The 12904-nt window shown below is 43.4% G+C and overlaps 1 protein-coding gene across 1 annotated transcript in view; it reads right to left on the bottom strand.

Annotated features, from left to right (window-relative positions):
* GRIK4 (glutamate ionotropic receptor kainate type subunit 4) overlaps positions 1-12904 on the bottom strand; it is a 1066812-nt gene that overhangs the window by 58503 nt on the left and 995405 nt on the right. The window contains exons 17-18 of the mRNA XM_069224875.1: positions 11430-11655; positions 6950-7078 (exon numbers count right to left, since the gene is read on the bottom strand). Coding sequence (XP_069080976.1) covers positions 6950-7078; positions 11430-11655 — 355 coding nt within the window. The remainder of the gene's footprint in view (positions 1-6949; positions 7079-11429; positions 11656-12904) is intronic.

Raw genomic sequence — 12904 nt, 5'->3', positions numbered from 1 at the left:
GAGTACAGATTCACTCCACATTCCAGCACGGGTCAGACTCCTTTCTTATTGTTTAGAAAACGTGTGCCACATACTAAAATTGATCCTCCATGGCTTAAGAAACATCTTTCTTATGTTATAGATAGAGAGACTATTAAAAGCAACGCTAGGAGCGAGGATGAACGCCACCAACTAAAAAGAAAGGAAATCTATGATGTTCGTAATTCAGTGAAAAAAAATATTGTATGTGTTGGTGACAAAGTTAGAGTTAAATTACCTGGAACAAACAAGTCTAGCACATCTAGGTTCAGTTCAATATATGAAATTGTTAAAATATACAAAGGGGCTGTCAAACTTGATGATGGGCGGATTTGGAACTTGAATAGAATTGTTGTGGTATAACTTGTGTGGGGAGGAGGGTGGTGTGGTATTGTGTTTATTTCTAGAACAATATTGTAAGTTGTATTTTGTTATAGTATTTCAATGTAGAGTTGTATTTTATGTTTTAGGAGTATTTGTATTATTTATGATCTATGTGGTATCTCCCAGCTTCACCTGTCGCATTTGGTATCCTCCTCAGCTGGACAGCATTCCGTGCTGGACAGTTGATGGGGCTGGAGGTTTGAGTGAAGACTGGGGTTCCTGTTTTATAATTTAAGAAAGATAACTGAAAATAAATTGGATTTCATCTTTCATTTGCGTGGACCTACTCTCATCTTGAAGACTGATACTACAATGGGCTTTAGTTTCTGATAGGAAGTAATGTGAATCAGTTTCTGTTTAGCTTTCCGTGCAGTCAGATCCTGTTCAGTTTCTTTCCATTTCAGTTCTGTTCAGCACTTGTCTAGCAACTTATGATTTTAACATTTCAGATACATTAGGCCCAACATTACTGAACTGTTGCACCTTTCATGTTCCTGATGGTGACCACTGAAGACCTCCTGTTCCTGTGGTCTACTGATGAACACTCTGCAAGCTGCTGTCTCATTTGGGAGAGGTATAACCAATGTGCATTTGTTTTTCTATTGCAGGTTTTTCCCTTTAGAAATCCAAGCGCATATTTTTGTTATCGCCATAGTTAGATGTTTTCCAAATTAATTTATTTTCTTATTTTACATTTTTGCTTGTGACAAAGCCCAGCCTCTCACATGCCTTCTGAATTAGAGTTTGGTAGCTGGGATGTCAGACCCAATTTTTGATCTGAATGTTTATTAATTGATTATGATTGATCTAACTGCACTACTAATGAAAAATGCTGTTATCTCTCAAATAATTCTGTTGTTATTTTGCACAATTCTTTTGGAGCGTTTAATGGTAATGGATCTTATAAGAATGAGATTCTTCAGGCACTTTGGACAACCTGTGTTGTTTCTGTATTATAATCATTTGGTTTTGTGCATCATTTATGTGACATTTTCATTGTTGATATAAAGGCAATAAATGTATGTTTAAAATGTATTAAATTGGCATGGCAATTCATGAACACATAGGTCATGGTGTGTAAAATTACTGACTCCTCATTGAATATTGTTGTTGTTATGACTAGTAGTTCTAATTGTTTGATTTGATGGTCTTATTACTCCTGTCTGAGTCAAAAGATCTGAGTGGACCTCTGAGGGTAGTAGATGTGACTGCCCTATGAGGTGTCACCTTAGCCTACTATTAGAAGGTCACACTCACACAGTGCACCTGTAGTGTATCTTCACCAATTAGGGTATATCTAGTCATGAACCTTCAAGACTGCCATTTACTAGGATTTGACAGAATAAGCATCCATTTCTTTTCCTGTACCACATGATGTAAAATATATCCTTTAACATCAGTTTTCTTGTCTTCAATGCCTTTTTCCTTGTCATTTCTCCCCACAGTGTATATACTTCTAACTGGACTGTAATTTCTATCACTCTTGCCAACTGATTGCACTTTCTGCACACCTGTTTCACAACAGGGTATGTTTTGTGAGTGATAAAATGTCCATCTAAACGACACCTTAGCTATACTTTTCTAAATCTTCTCTCCTTTACCACCTTATTTTTCTTAGCTGTCTCAACCACATACATATGTGTGTTCCATTTACCAGTAATGGTCCTATTCCGCTTGGCTCTGATTGCCTGTACACTCCAGTGTTCCACATTGTTCACCTCAAGTTGTGTAATCCCATGTCATAGGTAGTCTACTCATTTGGCATCTTCAATAGCTTTGTCTAGGCTCACATTCTCTGTTAAAAACAATTTCTCTTGGATTTTCCTATTACTAGCTTTTTGTACAAACGAATCTCTAATCTTTTCAGAGTGAAATGAATGATGTGCAATTACAAGCAGTAGCTAATGCTTTTAATGCTCTCTTGTGGTCCTTGACTGGCTCCCCTGGAAACTGACGTGTGTCATTTTATAACTTTGTTTTTCTTTTTCTCATATTTAAACTCTTTCCATAGGTGCTGGAAGTAGGGGTGCTGCACCATCACCAGAATTACCATTCTGGAATTCCGAAGGTGAAGCAATAAAGATGCATTTGTTTAGTTTTTATCTTGTCACATTTGTTTTGCATTTTAGAGAAAGAAATCAAATGTCAGGCTATGTCTTCTGACAAATTGCTGTTTATTCCTTTAACATGTAGATTGGTGTTTACTGTTTTTTCCGCTGGTAACACTGGGAGAACATTTTGTAAAGTGAACTATGTGGCAATCTTGTTGATGTGAAAGGGAAGGTAGCAGGATATTATTTTTTTCTAACATGCAACACAATTTAAATACCTATAAGTGAACTATACAAATATTTCAAAATACATCTACATCAGCAGTTTTAAGAGCACAAATTAATCTCTTTTCTTGTAATTCTGAAGTGTGATGGAAACAAAGATTTTAATATGATTAAAACAAATGAATGCACTTTACATGGTGATGCTCAAATGCAAATATCAGCTGAAAATCAATTTCCAACACATCGTTTGTGCGCTTTAGAGTTTTATAAATAAAACAGTGCCTGTGCAATGTTATGGGACATTTCAATGAAAATTGTGCTGTCTGTAAATGATAATGTGCTACCACACACCATTCTTCAGTAATATGTCTGCAAGAGTGTGCTCCAAAATGAACCTCCAGCTACACAGTACACCCTCACCACTCTCCTGCTCAATGGGCGTGGCTTATTTGCTACTCTTGTTCTTTGTGTGAAGTTTGCATTTTTCACAATCCCCATGAGTTCAGTGATGTAACATTGTCGGCACCCACACTCTAAAAATTGTTCCAACACCACTGACGACATCGTTTTAATTCCAGTGCCATATGAATCATGTTGATCCTCTCCTTTATCAAGTAGCAGAGAAAGTAAATGTATTAAAATATTTATACCTTCCGTGCCCAAAGGGAGCTTTAGAATGGTATATTTTGTTTACCAGTGACAATGTTACGAACAACTGCCTATAAATATGCCTCGAAACTTTCCTTCCATTTTTCCATTCAAATGTTTATCCAGAATACAGCATGTAGAAAGGTGGAGCTGAAATTTCCTCAATGACTTGAAATACAACATAAAAAAATGTTGATAATGCGGAACTTCTTTAACCACACAATGTATATTCAGTAGGCGTGTAAGTATGATCATTTACTGCTGAGTTTAATCAACTACACAGTAATTTGCTGCAGAATATTTTATATTGTATTTAACAAGTAGAGGGTGTGTTTATAACCTATGGTGGCTAGTGTAACTCAGTAAAAAACACTAAGTGACACGCAATTGTGTACGCACTTTTGTGGGTTACCACTTTACTCGTCAAATTACTTAACTGTTTTAAAAGAAGAAACAAAAATACTGTGTAGTTTTATGTTCCAGTGTTTTTTACACAAAGGCTCCCAACGCCTTTTTCTCAATACAGTGGCTTTTGGGATCACACTCATGTGCAGGCTCTTGTTGGGGCATCTGCTAAGGCATTCACATTAAGGCCCATATTTATACCTTTTTAGCACCTCATTTTTGTTGTTTTTTTACGCAAAATCGGCGCAAACTTACAAAATACAATTGTATTTTGTAAGTTTGCGCTGCTTTTGCATAAAAAATTGACAAATGCGGTGCTAAAAATTTATAAATATGGGCCTAAATGTGTTTTGAGGACCACAACGCTCTTGCCAGCAAGTCCTGATCTCCTCGCCTGTTGTTGGTAGTTAGTATCTGTTCGCGTCCGGATTCATAGTGCCCTCAACTGCCTTTTCTTGCTTGTTACCTTGACGTACCTAACTCACAACAAGGTGCAATTAAGGTATAAGTGGCTTGCACAGCTCCTTGATTCAGGCCCAAGTCATAAAGGTCACAGTGACACCATAAGTGGCCCAACAAAGTAAAATATTACCACATTAGCTTTATTATGCAGCTTCACAACACATTTTCTTATGCTCCCGAGATTACAAACTTCTGAAGAGACAGCAACTGTGTGCTAAAGTGTTGTCAGCAACAATCTGCTGTGGTTCCCACGTGGTCCTTTTCCACAGATCTGATCCTTCTCCTCGAAGTGTGGCCCGCTCGTCAACAGTGAAAGGAGGCACACACAAGCAGTAAAAATGAAGTTAATTTACACCAAGATAGCTGAAGTCCAGATGCAACAATAAACTAGGACCTCCGGAAATAACCTCATAAATGAAGGCTCAGACTACTCCTGAACCACGCTTTATGATGCCAAACAAAATGGTAGAGTTCTCAGCACAATGTAACATCGCACTACATTACAGTGTTGTCTTATAAACAATTCTCAGAAGGAACTGTGACCTCACAAACCCCTCTAATGCAAATTACTATTAATCTACAAGACTATTTTGTGTGCAGAAGTGTCACCTTAAAAATAATTTGAAGATATATAACGTGTCAGGGGTCTAACATCACAAACACCGCTTGGACAGGCGGTCACTTCACAAGAACTTCCTGGGGGTAGAAGATGGGCATTCAGCAACCTCCCAGGCAGAACTGTCACCTCACTAACACATCTTGTCTAGAGCATGCCTCTGCACAATTCTCTCAATGCTAAAGTTACCATGAAGCACAATCTGTGAATGTGTGGCTTCAAAAACTGAACACAAACTTGTCATCACCACCTTACCATCACTAAATTTATGGCCCCATGGCCATCAACCATTTAAATGGGATCCCACGAACATCTCCATTGTGTGTATGACCTGACAAACCCCTGAACAAAACCTTTCCCTGCTAGTGTGTCATTCAAACCCATACCCAGATGTGAAAGCGTGTGTAGAGCGAGCAAGATCTCAAAAACAATGGACCTAGCCGCCATAATGAAAAGGGGTGCGGTACCCCAAGTAACAAAAAACAAACATCTCTCACAGAAATGAAGTCAGTCTGTTGATACAGTGATTGCCTCTCACAATAACATTAGGGTTAGAAAAGACGGGGGCACAGGATGGCCAAATTCACCTCTACATGCTCTCATATGGCTAATGGCATAACACAAGCGCACTTATTCAGTCAGGAATCTGGAAGCTACAGTGTTCCATCTCTATATTGGTCAATACTACACACTTGTGTGAAGAAGGTTACATTTCTGCACAGGATTATGGTACAGCAGAGCTCCGTGCGTGCATTTGGCAAAGGCACGGATTGGTCACACGTTCCTTTAACACACTCCACTTTTATTCTGTCATATTGTACTCTGTTCTTTCTACTTGCACTTCTATAATGGGCTATTTTAGCCGAAAAACATCCTGGCGCTGTAAGAAAGGAAATGGCTAAAGTGTTGTCACTGTACACTACGCAGTCTAATTTGTCAAATAACCGTCTTTAATCCTTTGCTAAAGGAAAGTGTATCTTAGGTCAGATGTAGGGACAAAGGTAAAGAGTTCCATAGTTTTGAGACTGCCACAGAAAGGGCTCGGCCTGCCCTTCTATCCTTTTTACTCTAGGGACCTCCAAGAATCCTTGTGTAGCCGATTGTAAATTATAACTAAGTTTGTATGGACCAATTATTCGTTGTGAATAAAACCTTTGAGGCAGATACAAAGTGCTTAAATATATATTTTTTTATTGGTAGACAATCCAATTGCTTTAGAGTGGCCATTTGTGGTGCCACAATATCAAAACTTCCACTAATGTAGTAATGATACGATATCAAAATCTGCACTAAACTAGTAATGTGTATTGATGTGTCATATGTCTGCAAGTGCATATGTTGAATTACGTTCTGGTATTTCAAATGTGCATGATGTACCCATGGGCATTACTGATGATGTCACAAATCTGCACATGCACAGTGGAATGTCAGCACTGAAGCATCACCTCACTATGGGGGTCATTCTAACATTGGCGGGCGGCGGAGGCCGCCCGCCAATGTTCCCCTGTCAAAATACCGCTCCGCGGTCACAAGACCGCTGAGGGTATTTTGAGATTTGCCCTGGGCTGGCGGGCGGCCGCCAAAAGGCCGCCCGCCAGCCCAGGGCAAATCGACCTTCCCACGAGGACGCCGGCTCCGAATGGAGCAGGCGTAGTGGGAAGGTGCGATGGATGCAGTTGCACCCGTCGCGTATTTCAGTGTCTGCTTTGCAGACACTGAAATACTTTGTGGGGCCCTCTTACAGGGGCCCCTGCAGTGCCCATGCCAGGGGCCCCGCGGCACCCCCTACCGCCATCCTTTTCCTGGCGGGAGACCCGCCAGGAACAGGATGGCGGTAGGGGGTGTCAGAATCCCCATGGCGGCGGAGCGCGCTCCGCCGCCATGGAGGATTCACAAGGGCAGTGGTAAACCGGCGGGAGACCGCCGGTTTACCCTTTCTGGCCGCGGCTGAACCGCCGCGGTCAGAATGCCCTTGGGAGCACCGCCAGCCTGTTGGCGGTGCTCCCGTGGTCGGTGACCCTGGTGGTCACCAGCCGCCAGGGTCAGAATGACCCCCTATGTCTACTAATGGCAGCACAGGTAATTTTAGAGCTCTGCACGTGTAGTCAAGAACGAGGAAGGACAATCTTTTTATCCTTACCTTTGGCTCTATGATCCTCTTCTTTTGGGCACTTTCCACCTTCCCACCACTTGCGCTTTAGAATCTCCAGACGATTGTTTTCCTGTAGTTGGAGAATTGCCAAGTCGATCTCATCACGGAAGGCAGATCCTGCATCGAAAGAGTCAGTGTTAATAAACTATTTTCATCTTCTTACAACTTGACCTTTGCGACAGCCTCAAGGGCTAGGAGAAGGTCCCTATCCCACGTTCCATGACACACCACCATCATTCTCACAAAATATCGAGAACCTTACAAGTACTCTCATCCCAGTAAAAGCTAGTCAGGTGTGTAAAATTGCAAAGGTTTTTCATTCACAAACATTGTGAAGTTCTTTTTTGAGGAAACTTTGCAAGCATTGAAAAATTCATAAAGATTGTGACATATAAAAATGGGGGGAAATACTCAATATATGATATGCAGAACAAAAAATCTTGCATCAGGTCATTTTTGGTGGCAGAATTCTCTTGCAAAAAAAGAGTTGCAAGAAACTTCTTCAGCATAAACAGTTGCACATACTAAGGCCCTCATTTCGACTTTGGCGGTCTTTTACAAAGACCGCCGAAGCCTCTGCATCCAACAGACCACCATATTTGGAGTTGGTGGAGGACTTCCTCCTGTCTGACACAGTTGAAGAGGCGGGTGCATCGTCTGCACCGCCACAGCAGCAAGACTCCACCCGCTGTATTACGAGCCATGATATGGCTTGGCGGAGTCTTGCTGGCGTGGTGGTGCTGGCGGTGTAAAACCGCCTGGACCCATCCCCTCTCGGACAACCAGCTCACCGGAAAAGGTAAGGTGATCGTCCAAAAAGGGGTGGGGAGTGTTGGGTGCATGTGTGTGGTGTGTACATGTATGTGTGCGAATGGGGGTTTATGAGTGCATGTATGTGTGCAAGTGAGTGGGGGTGTTTGTGTGCAAGTGTGCGAATGGGGGTGCGTATGTGTGAGTGCGGGTGTGTGAATGGATGTGTAAAGTTAGGGGGTGTTTGTGGGTGCGTGTATGCGTTGCAGGGGGGTGTCTGTGTGTGTGTGAGTGTGAGTATGAGGAGGGGAGAGAGGGTGTAGTATGAGTGCGAATATGTGGAGGGGCGTTGTGAATGCATGCGTGTATGCAATTGAATGTGAATCTTTGTGTGCGTGTGTGCGCATGAATGGGGCTGTTCTTGTGCACGTTTGCATGGATGTGCCTGAGTACCTGTCAGTGTGTCAATGCGTGTTTCAGTGCGCGTGTTTAAATGTGTGTTTCCGAGTGAATGGGGGTGCATGTAGCGAGTGCATCGGTGAGTGGGGTGCGTGTTAGTAAGAGTGTGGACGTGTGTGGGTGCATATGTGTATGTGCGTGGGCATGTGGGGGTGCGTGTGCCGGCGACAGGATTGGGATTCCTGTCACTGGGTGTGTTTCCGCCAGGGTTTTTGTGGTGGGGTGACTGCCACGGAAAGCCTGGCGGTCTGTAGCCTTGTAATCTGGCCAGCAGGCTGAGGCCTGCAGCCGGGTTGGAGGTGTTCACTGCCGGCCACGTCGGTGCGACTGCACTGGCGGGCTAGGCAGCATTGTGGAGGTTTGCCTTCTGCCAAACCCCACAGTTTGTAATGCAGCAGTCTTTATCACCGGCCCTGTGGGGATAAGACCACCACAGCGAGGCTGGGGGTCTGATGACCGCCAGCATTGAAATTATGCCTAAATGTTTAGGTAGTTGACAAAACTCTGCAACCTTCTTGGAGTATATAATTTATTAAAATGTTTTACATTATTAGTTTCACATCCCAAACCTTATACAATCAGACATTTTGAAGAAAACGTCTCTTTGAAACTCATTTTTACCATTTGCCGAAAAAGCAGTTTCTGTAAGATTTGCCAAACAAAACATAGCACCAACATATTTCCCCCAAAATTGGGCACTGATGTAACATCTTGTTAAGAGTACATGTACAATGTAAGTTCTTGTGGGAATTGCCACATTTCTGCCCAGAACTGTGGAGATCTTGGCTGAAGGCTAAGCGTTGTACCAGAGGATTCTTTTTTAATCTCTGTAGTTGTTCAAAAATGCATTTGTAGTTTACTAGTTTGGTAAATACATTGCTCCCACTGAAAAAATACTCACTATACTATAAATTTAATTTCTTTATGCCAACTTCATAGTTCTTTCATTAGTGTATTGTGAAGTGACTACAAAAATATACATATCATGTACCAATATCTACCGTGTATGTGTAGACACTTTCCTGTGTGCAGGTGTTATTTGTGCGATGTGGGTGGGGGGGGGCAAAAACTTGACTAGTTGATACGTGAATTGACAGCACTGAGTAAAAAACTCTATTTGATTAATTCATTTTGCAGTCTTCTTACCCAGCTTGTATACTACTGACATGGTTTTGGCAGGAAACTGTCACCCGCAGTGGAGGGCTCACCTAAAGGTGGCAATTAAAACATTCAGCATTGATTGACTGAGAAACTGTTTCAGTGAACCTTAGCCATTAATTCCTCCTTATTAATGTTCGCCCTGCTCAGTCTCCCTATTTCAGTTCCCAAACGTTCATACATTTATTCCACCCAGGCCGGATATTGGTGCCCCTTGTTTGTCAAACACCCGATGATTGGTGTTCCCTGTAGTCTCCCGAGTGACAAAGGAAAGGAATCCAAAGCTTGCTCCTAGGTCACAGAAGCCTTATTTTCATCACTGTGTTGCCCCCCACCACCTCCCCCTTTTCAGACTCCGTAGCTTATTTTAAAAGAGAAGTCGTTGCTAAACAGCTGGTGGGGCTGCAAAGAGTCAGTCATGCAAAGCCCTATACGACGGAAATGTAAATTCACTATCCTGTATTTTCTTTTTAAGCATGTTAAATCCTTTCAGGAAACATTCAGAACACAAAAAATATATATCTTTATACTTCATCACTCAGTTGGGCTCCGCCACACCCCAATGGTTAACCTCACAATTTCTGTTATGCAAGAGCATACACCCACATCAGTGATATCTATTCCCCATCCCGCAGTTACGCAGTTTTTTTCACTAACAAGCATCCCTCGACATTTACATGCCTATGAAACAACATCTGGCTTAAGCGCCATAGTGCAAGCATTAATGCATCATTATTGGCCCACGCTGTGGGTGCTAGCAATGATTAACATGCACTTTGAAGGCCATTCGCTGCTATCATTTGTCCATCCTGCAACAATGGGTCCAGGGTGGAGACAGTTAACAAGGGGAGGGGCAGTAAGCAGCTATTAACGCCTAGCAGTGGGTGGTCTATAAGGCTCAGGCTCTCAACCTAGCACGCAGAAAACCAATCACAATTAGTGTCTGGAATCTTAGCATTCAATTGCAGTCAATCTCCACATTCCATGCAGATTGATAAAATTGTTGTTCTGGGCTACTGTTATGCTTTTTATTTTGGTTATCCAATACTCTGACCACAAACCCCAGACACTCATGTTACAGCTTTGCTTGATCTTTTGATGCTAACTGGCAGTCGTGGCTCACTGCGCAGTAATGGAGAGGGGCGCGGCAGAAGGGAGGTGGGGGAACAAAAATATTTAATTTAAAATAAATACATAAAATGTACCTGCTGTGCCACTGCCACTCACCACTCCTCTTTCTTGGTCACTGCAGGCAGGCACTGGCTACCAGCCTGCCCTGCGGCCAATTGTGACACTGCTCAGAGGAGCGCTAGGATTGGCTGGAGTGCCCAGCCAGGGCGCTCACAGGCAGACCTTGGAACTCGTGCCTGCTCTCTCCAGCCCGGCAACACAGTGCCGGGTTGGAGAGAGCACAGTGCTCATGTGTGTTTGGCCGGCCTAAGATGGCCCACCAAACACACATGCGTACTGAGTGCACAGTGCACTCCCCCTTGTCCCCGTCACCCTGCATGGCCCCACCCCTTTACCAACAAAACGATAATTAACACAGTTTATTTTCGTTGTTAAAGGATTGCAGCTGCTCGAGGGGGGCGACGCTCTTCCGCCATAGCGGAAGAGCCGCCGCTGCTAACTGGCTGCCAGACTCAGAAGCATATTTAAAATGGCTACAGTACACTTTGATTCCATTTCTGACCAGGAGTCACTGTGTAGGAAGAATTATTCCTCTTGTTCATATCCCAAGATGAGTGTCAAATTATCCGGCTGTTCAAATGCTGCAACAAAATATTGACCTAGGCTAACCTTACCAATTCTACCTATAGGCTGACCTTAGGCAAAATACCCACCTAGTGACTACAGTAGAGGAATGTGTGCAGAAACTATTTTGCAGTAACGCAAGTTTTTTCCTCATTGAATACTGGCCTAAAATGTGAATGGAGTAATACCTCAGTAATGAGTCTGAAATGTGACCGTGCCACACAGGGGCTTGCAATGCATATATACATCACAACATTCTGCATGCCAATCAGCCCAGCTGGTGGCATAAAAGTGATGCTCCAATGTATGTTGGTCTGTGCCCATCTGAAGGGGGTCTGCTGCATACCTACTGGCATGCCGATTCCGTAGCCCTTGGTATCAAGCAGCCCTCCAACCTGCGTGAGGTTGCAGTTTCGCTGTCTGTAGTACTCATTCATGGTAGATTCCAGGAGGAATGCGTAGTTGGAGTTCAGGACCCGCGCAATCCCTTCCTCTGTGCTCTTCACAAAGACACTGGGCTGCTTGGAGTGCATGTAGTTCCACATGCGCTGGTAGGTCTGGTAACGGGAGTTCTGCAACATAGAAGAAGAAGCACTTGTTAAAACCGCAGAGCCTGGATCAATACATGGTCGGGAGATGGTACCTAATTCTGGGACTTTGGCAACACCAACAGATCAAGCCTCTGGGATGGGGTGCTTCTATATTCTGATAGCCCAATATGTAACCTTCCACAATCAGAAAGGTCTGTGCACAGACTGTGATATAATGAGGGGTAGACGCTGCAGGAATGTGAGCAGTGAATACTTGGCAAGAGTTGTTGACTGTGTTTGTTTCGTGAAGCGTGTTGTGCCATGCTGTGTGCCTTCAGCTATAGCATTCTAGCTAGACATACCCATATTATCAAAAGTAAACTCTGTCTGCACAGCTGTGGATTATCAGCATACCTTTGGTTGGTGTGCCCATGTAAGCTATGTTGTGTATACTCAAATAAAGCAACATATCAGTACCCATACTTCCCAGGCTGTATCTTTCCAAATATTTTTCGATGTGGCACGACTTATCTCAGAATTAGCGGTTAGAGTTGTTTTATGAATGGAGGTTTTTATATTTCAGATCTTTGACATTCCTGTTGAAAGTACGATCATGCATTGACAATATGTCACCTGGGAAATGCGCATGGATCTTTGGTCATTGCCAAAGAACAGACAGGCTTGCTGCAGTGTTCGACGTGCTGGGTCAGAGAATTGTTCAGCCGCGGCCCTTACCTTGAGGCTGAGGGCCACACCCCTTTTTGCCCCTCAAGAAGAGTGCCTATCAGGCTGAGCAAAGGTGAGCTTGACAGACACTCTTAATTTTCAGATCAGGCAGCCAGGAGCTAGACATGGGATATTTGCACAGGCTCCTGGATGCCTGAGCTGAACTTTGCTGGGCTGAAGAGGTCACAGCTCCTGTGGGTGTGACCTACTCAGCTCAGCAAAGGTTTGAAGCACCCAGGGCGGGGGTCAATCAGTAACACCTTGTCACAGAGTGGGGTGGGGTCAGAAGTCTCATTGACCCCATCCCACTCTGTGACGAAGTTGGGACTGCTGCCTTCCATCATTGGCTGACCTAAGTTCGCCAATGATGGAAGGTAGCAGTCTCAGCCCTCCATGGACCTCCGAGGCAGAGCATAAGGTAAGTGTGTGTTTTTTTTTAAATGAATGTTTGGTGAGCGCATGTATGTTTGTCATATTTGATAATGAGTGCTGCGAATGGATGTGTGCGTGCATGTGAATGAATAAGTGAGTGTGAGTGTGCATGCGAGTCCTGCCCCTCCTTACT

Source organism: Pleurodeles waltl, chromosome 3_1, assembly GCF_031143425.1.
Source record: "Pleurodeles waltl isolate 20211129_DDA chromosome 3_1, aPleWal1.hap1.20221129, whole genome shotgun sequence".
Lineage (NCBI taxonomy): Eukaryota > Metazoa > Chordata > Amphibia > Caudata > Salamandridae > Pleurodeles > Pleurodeles waltl.
Note: the sequence above shows the minus strand (reverse complement) of the source record. Positions and strands in the feature narration are given on the sequence as shown.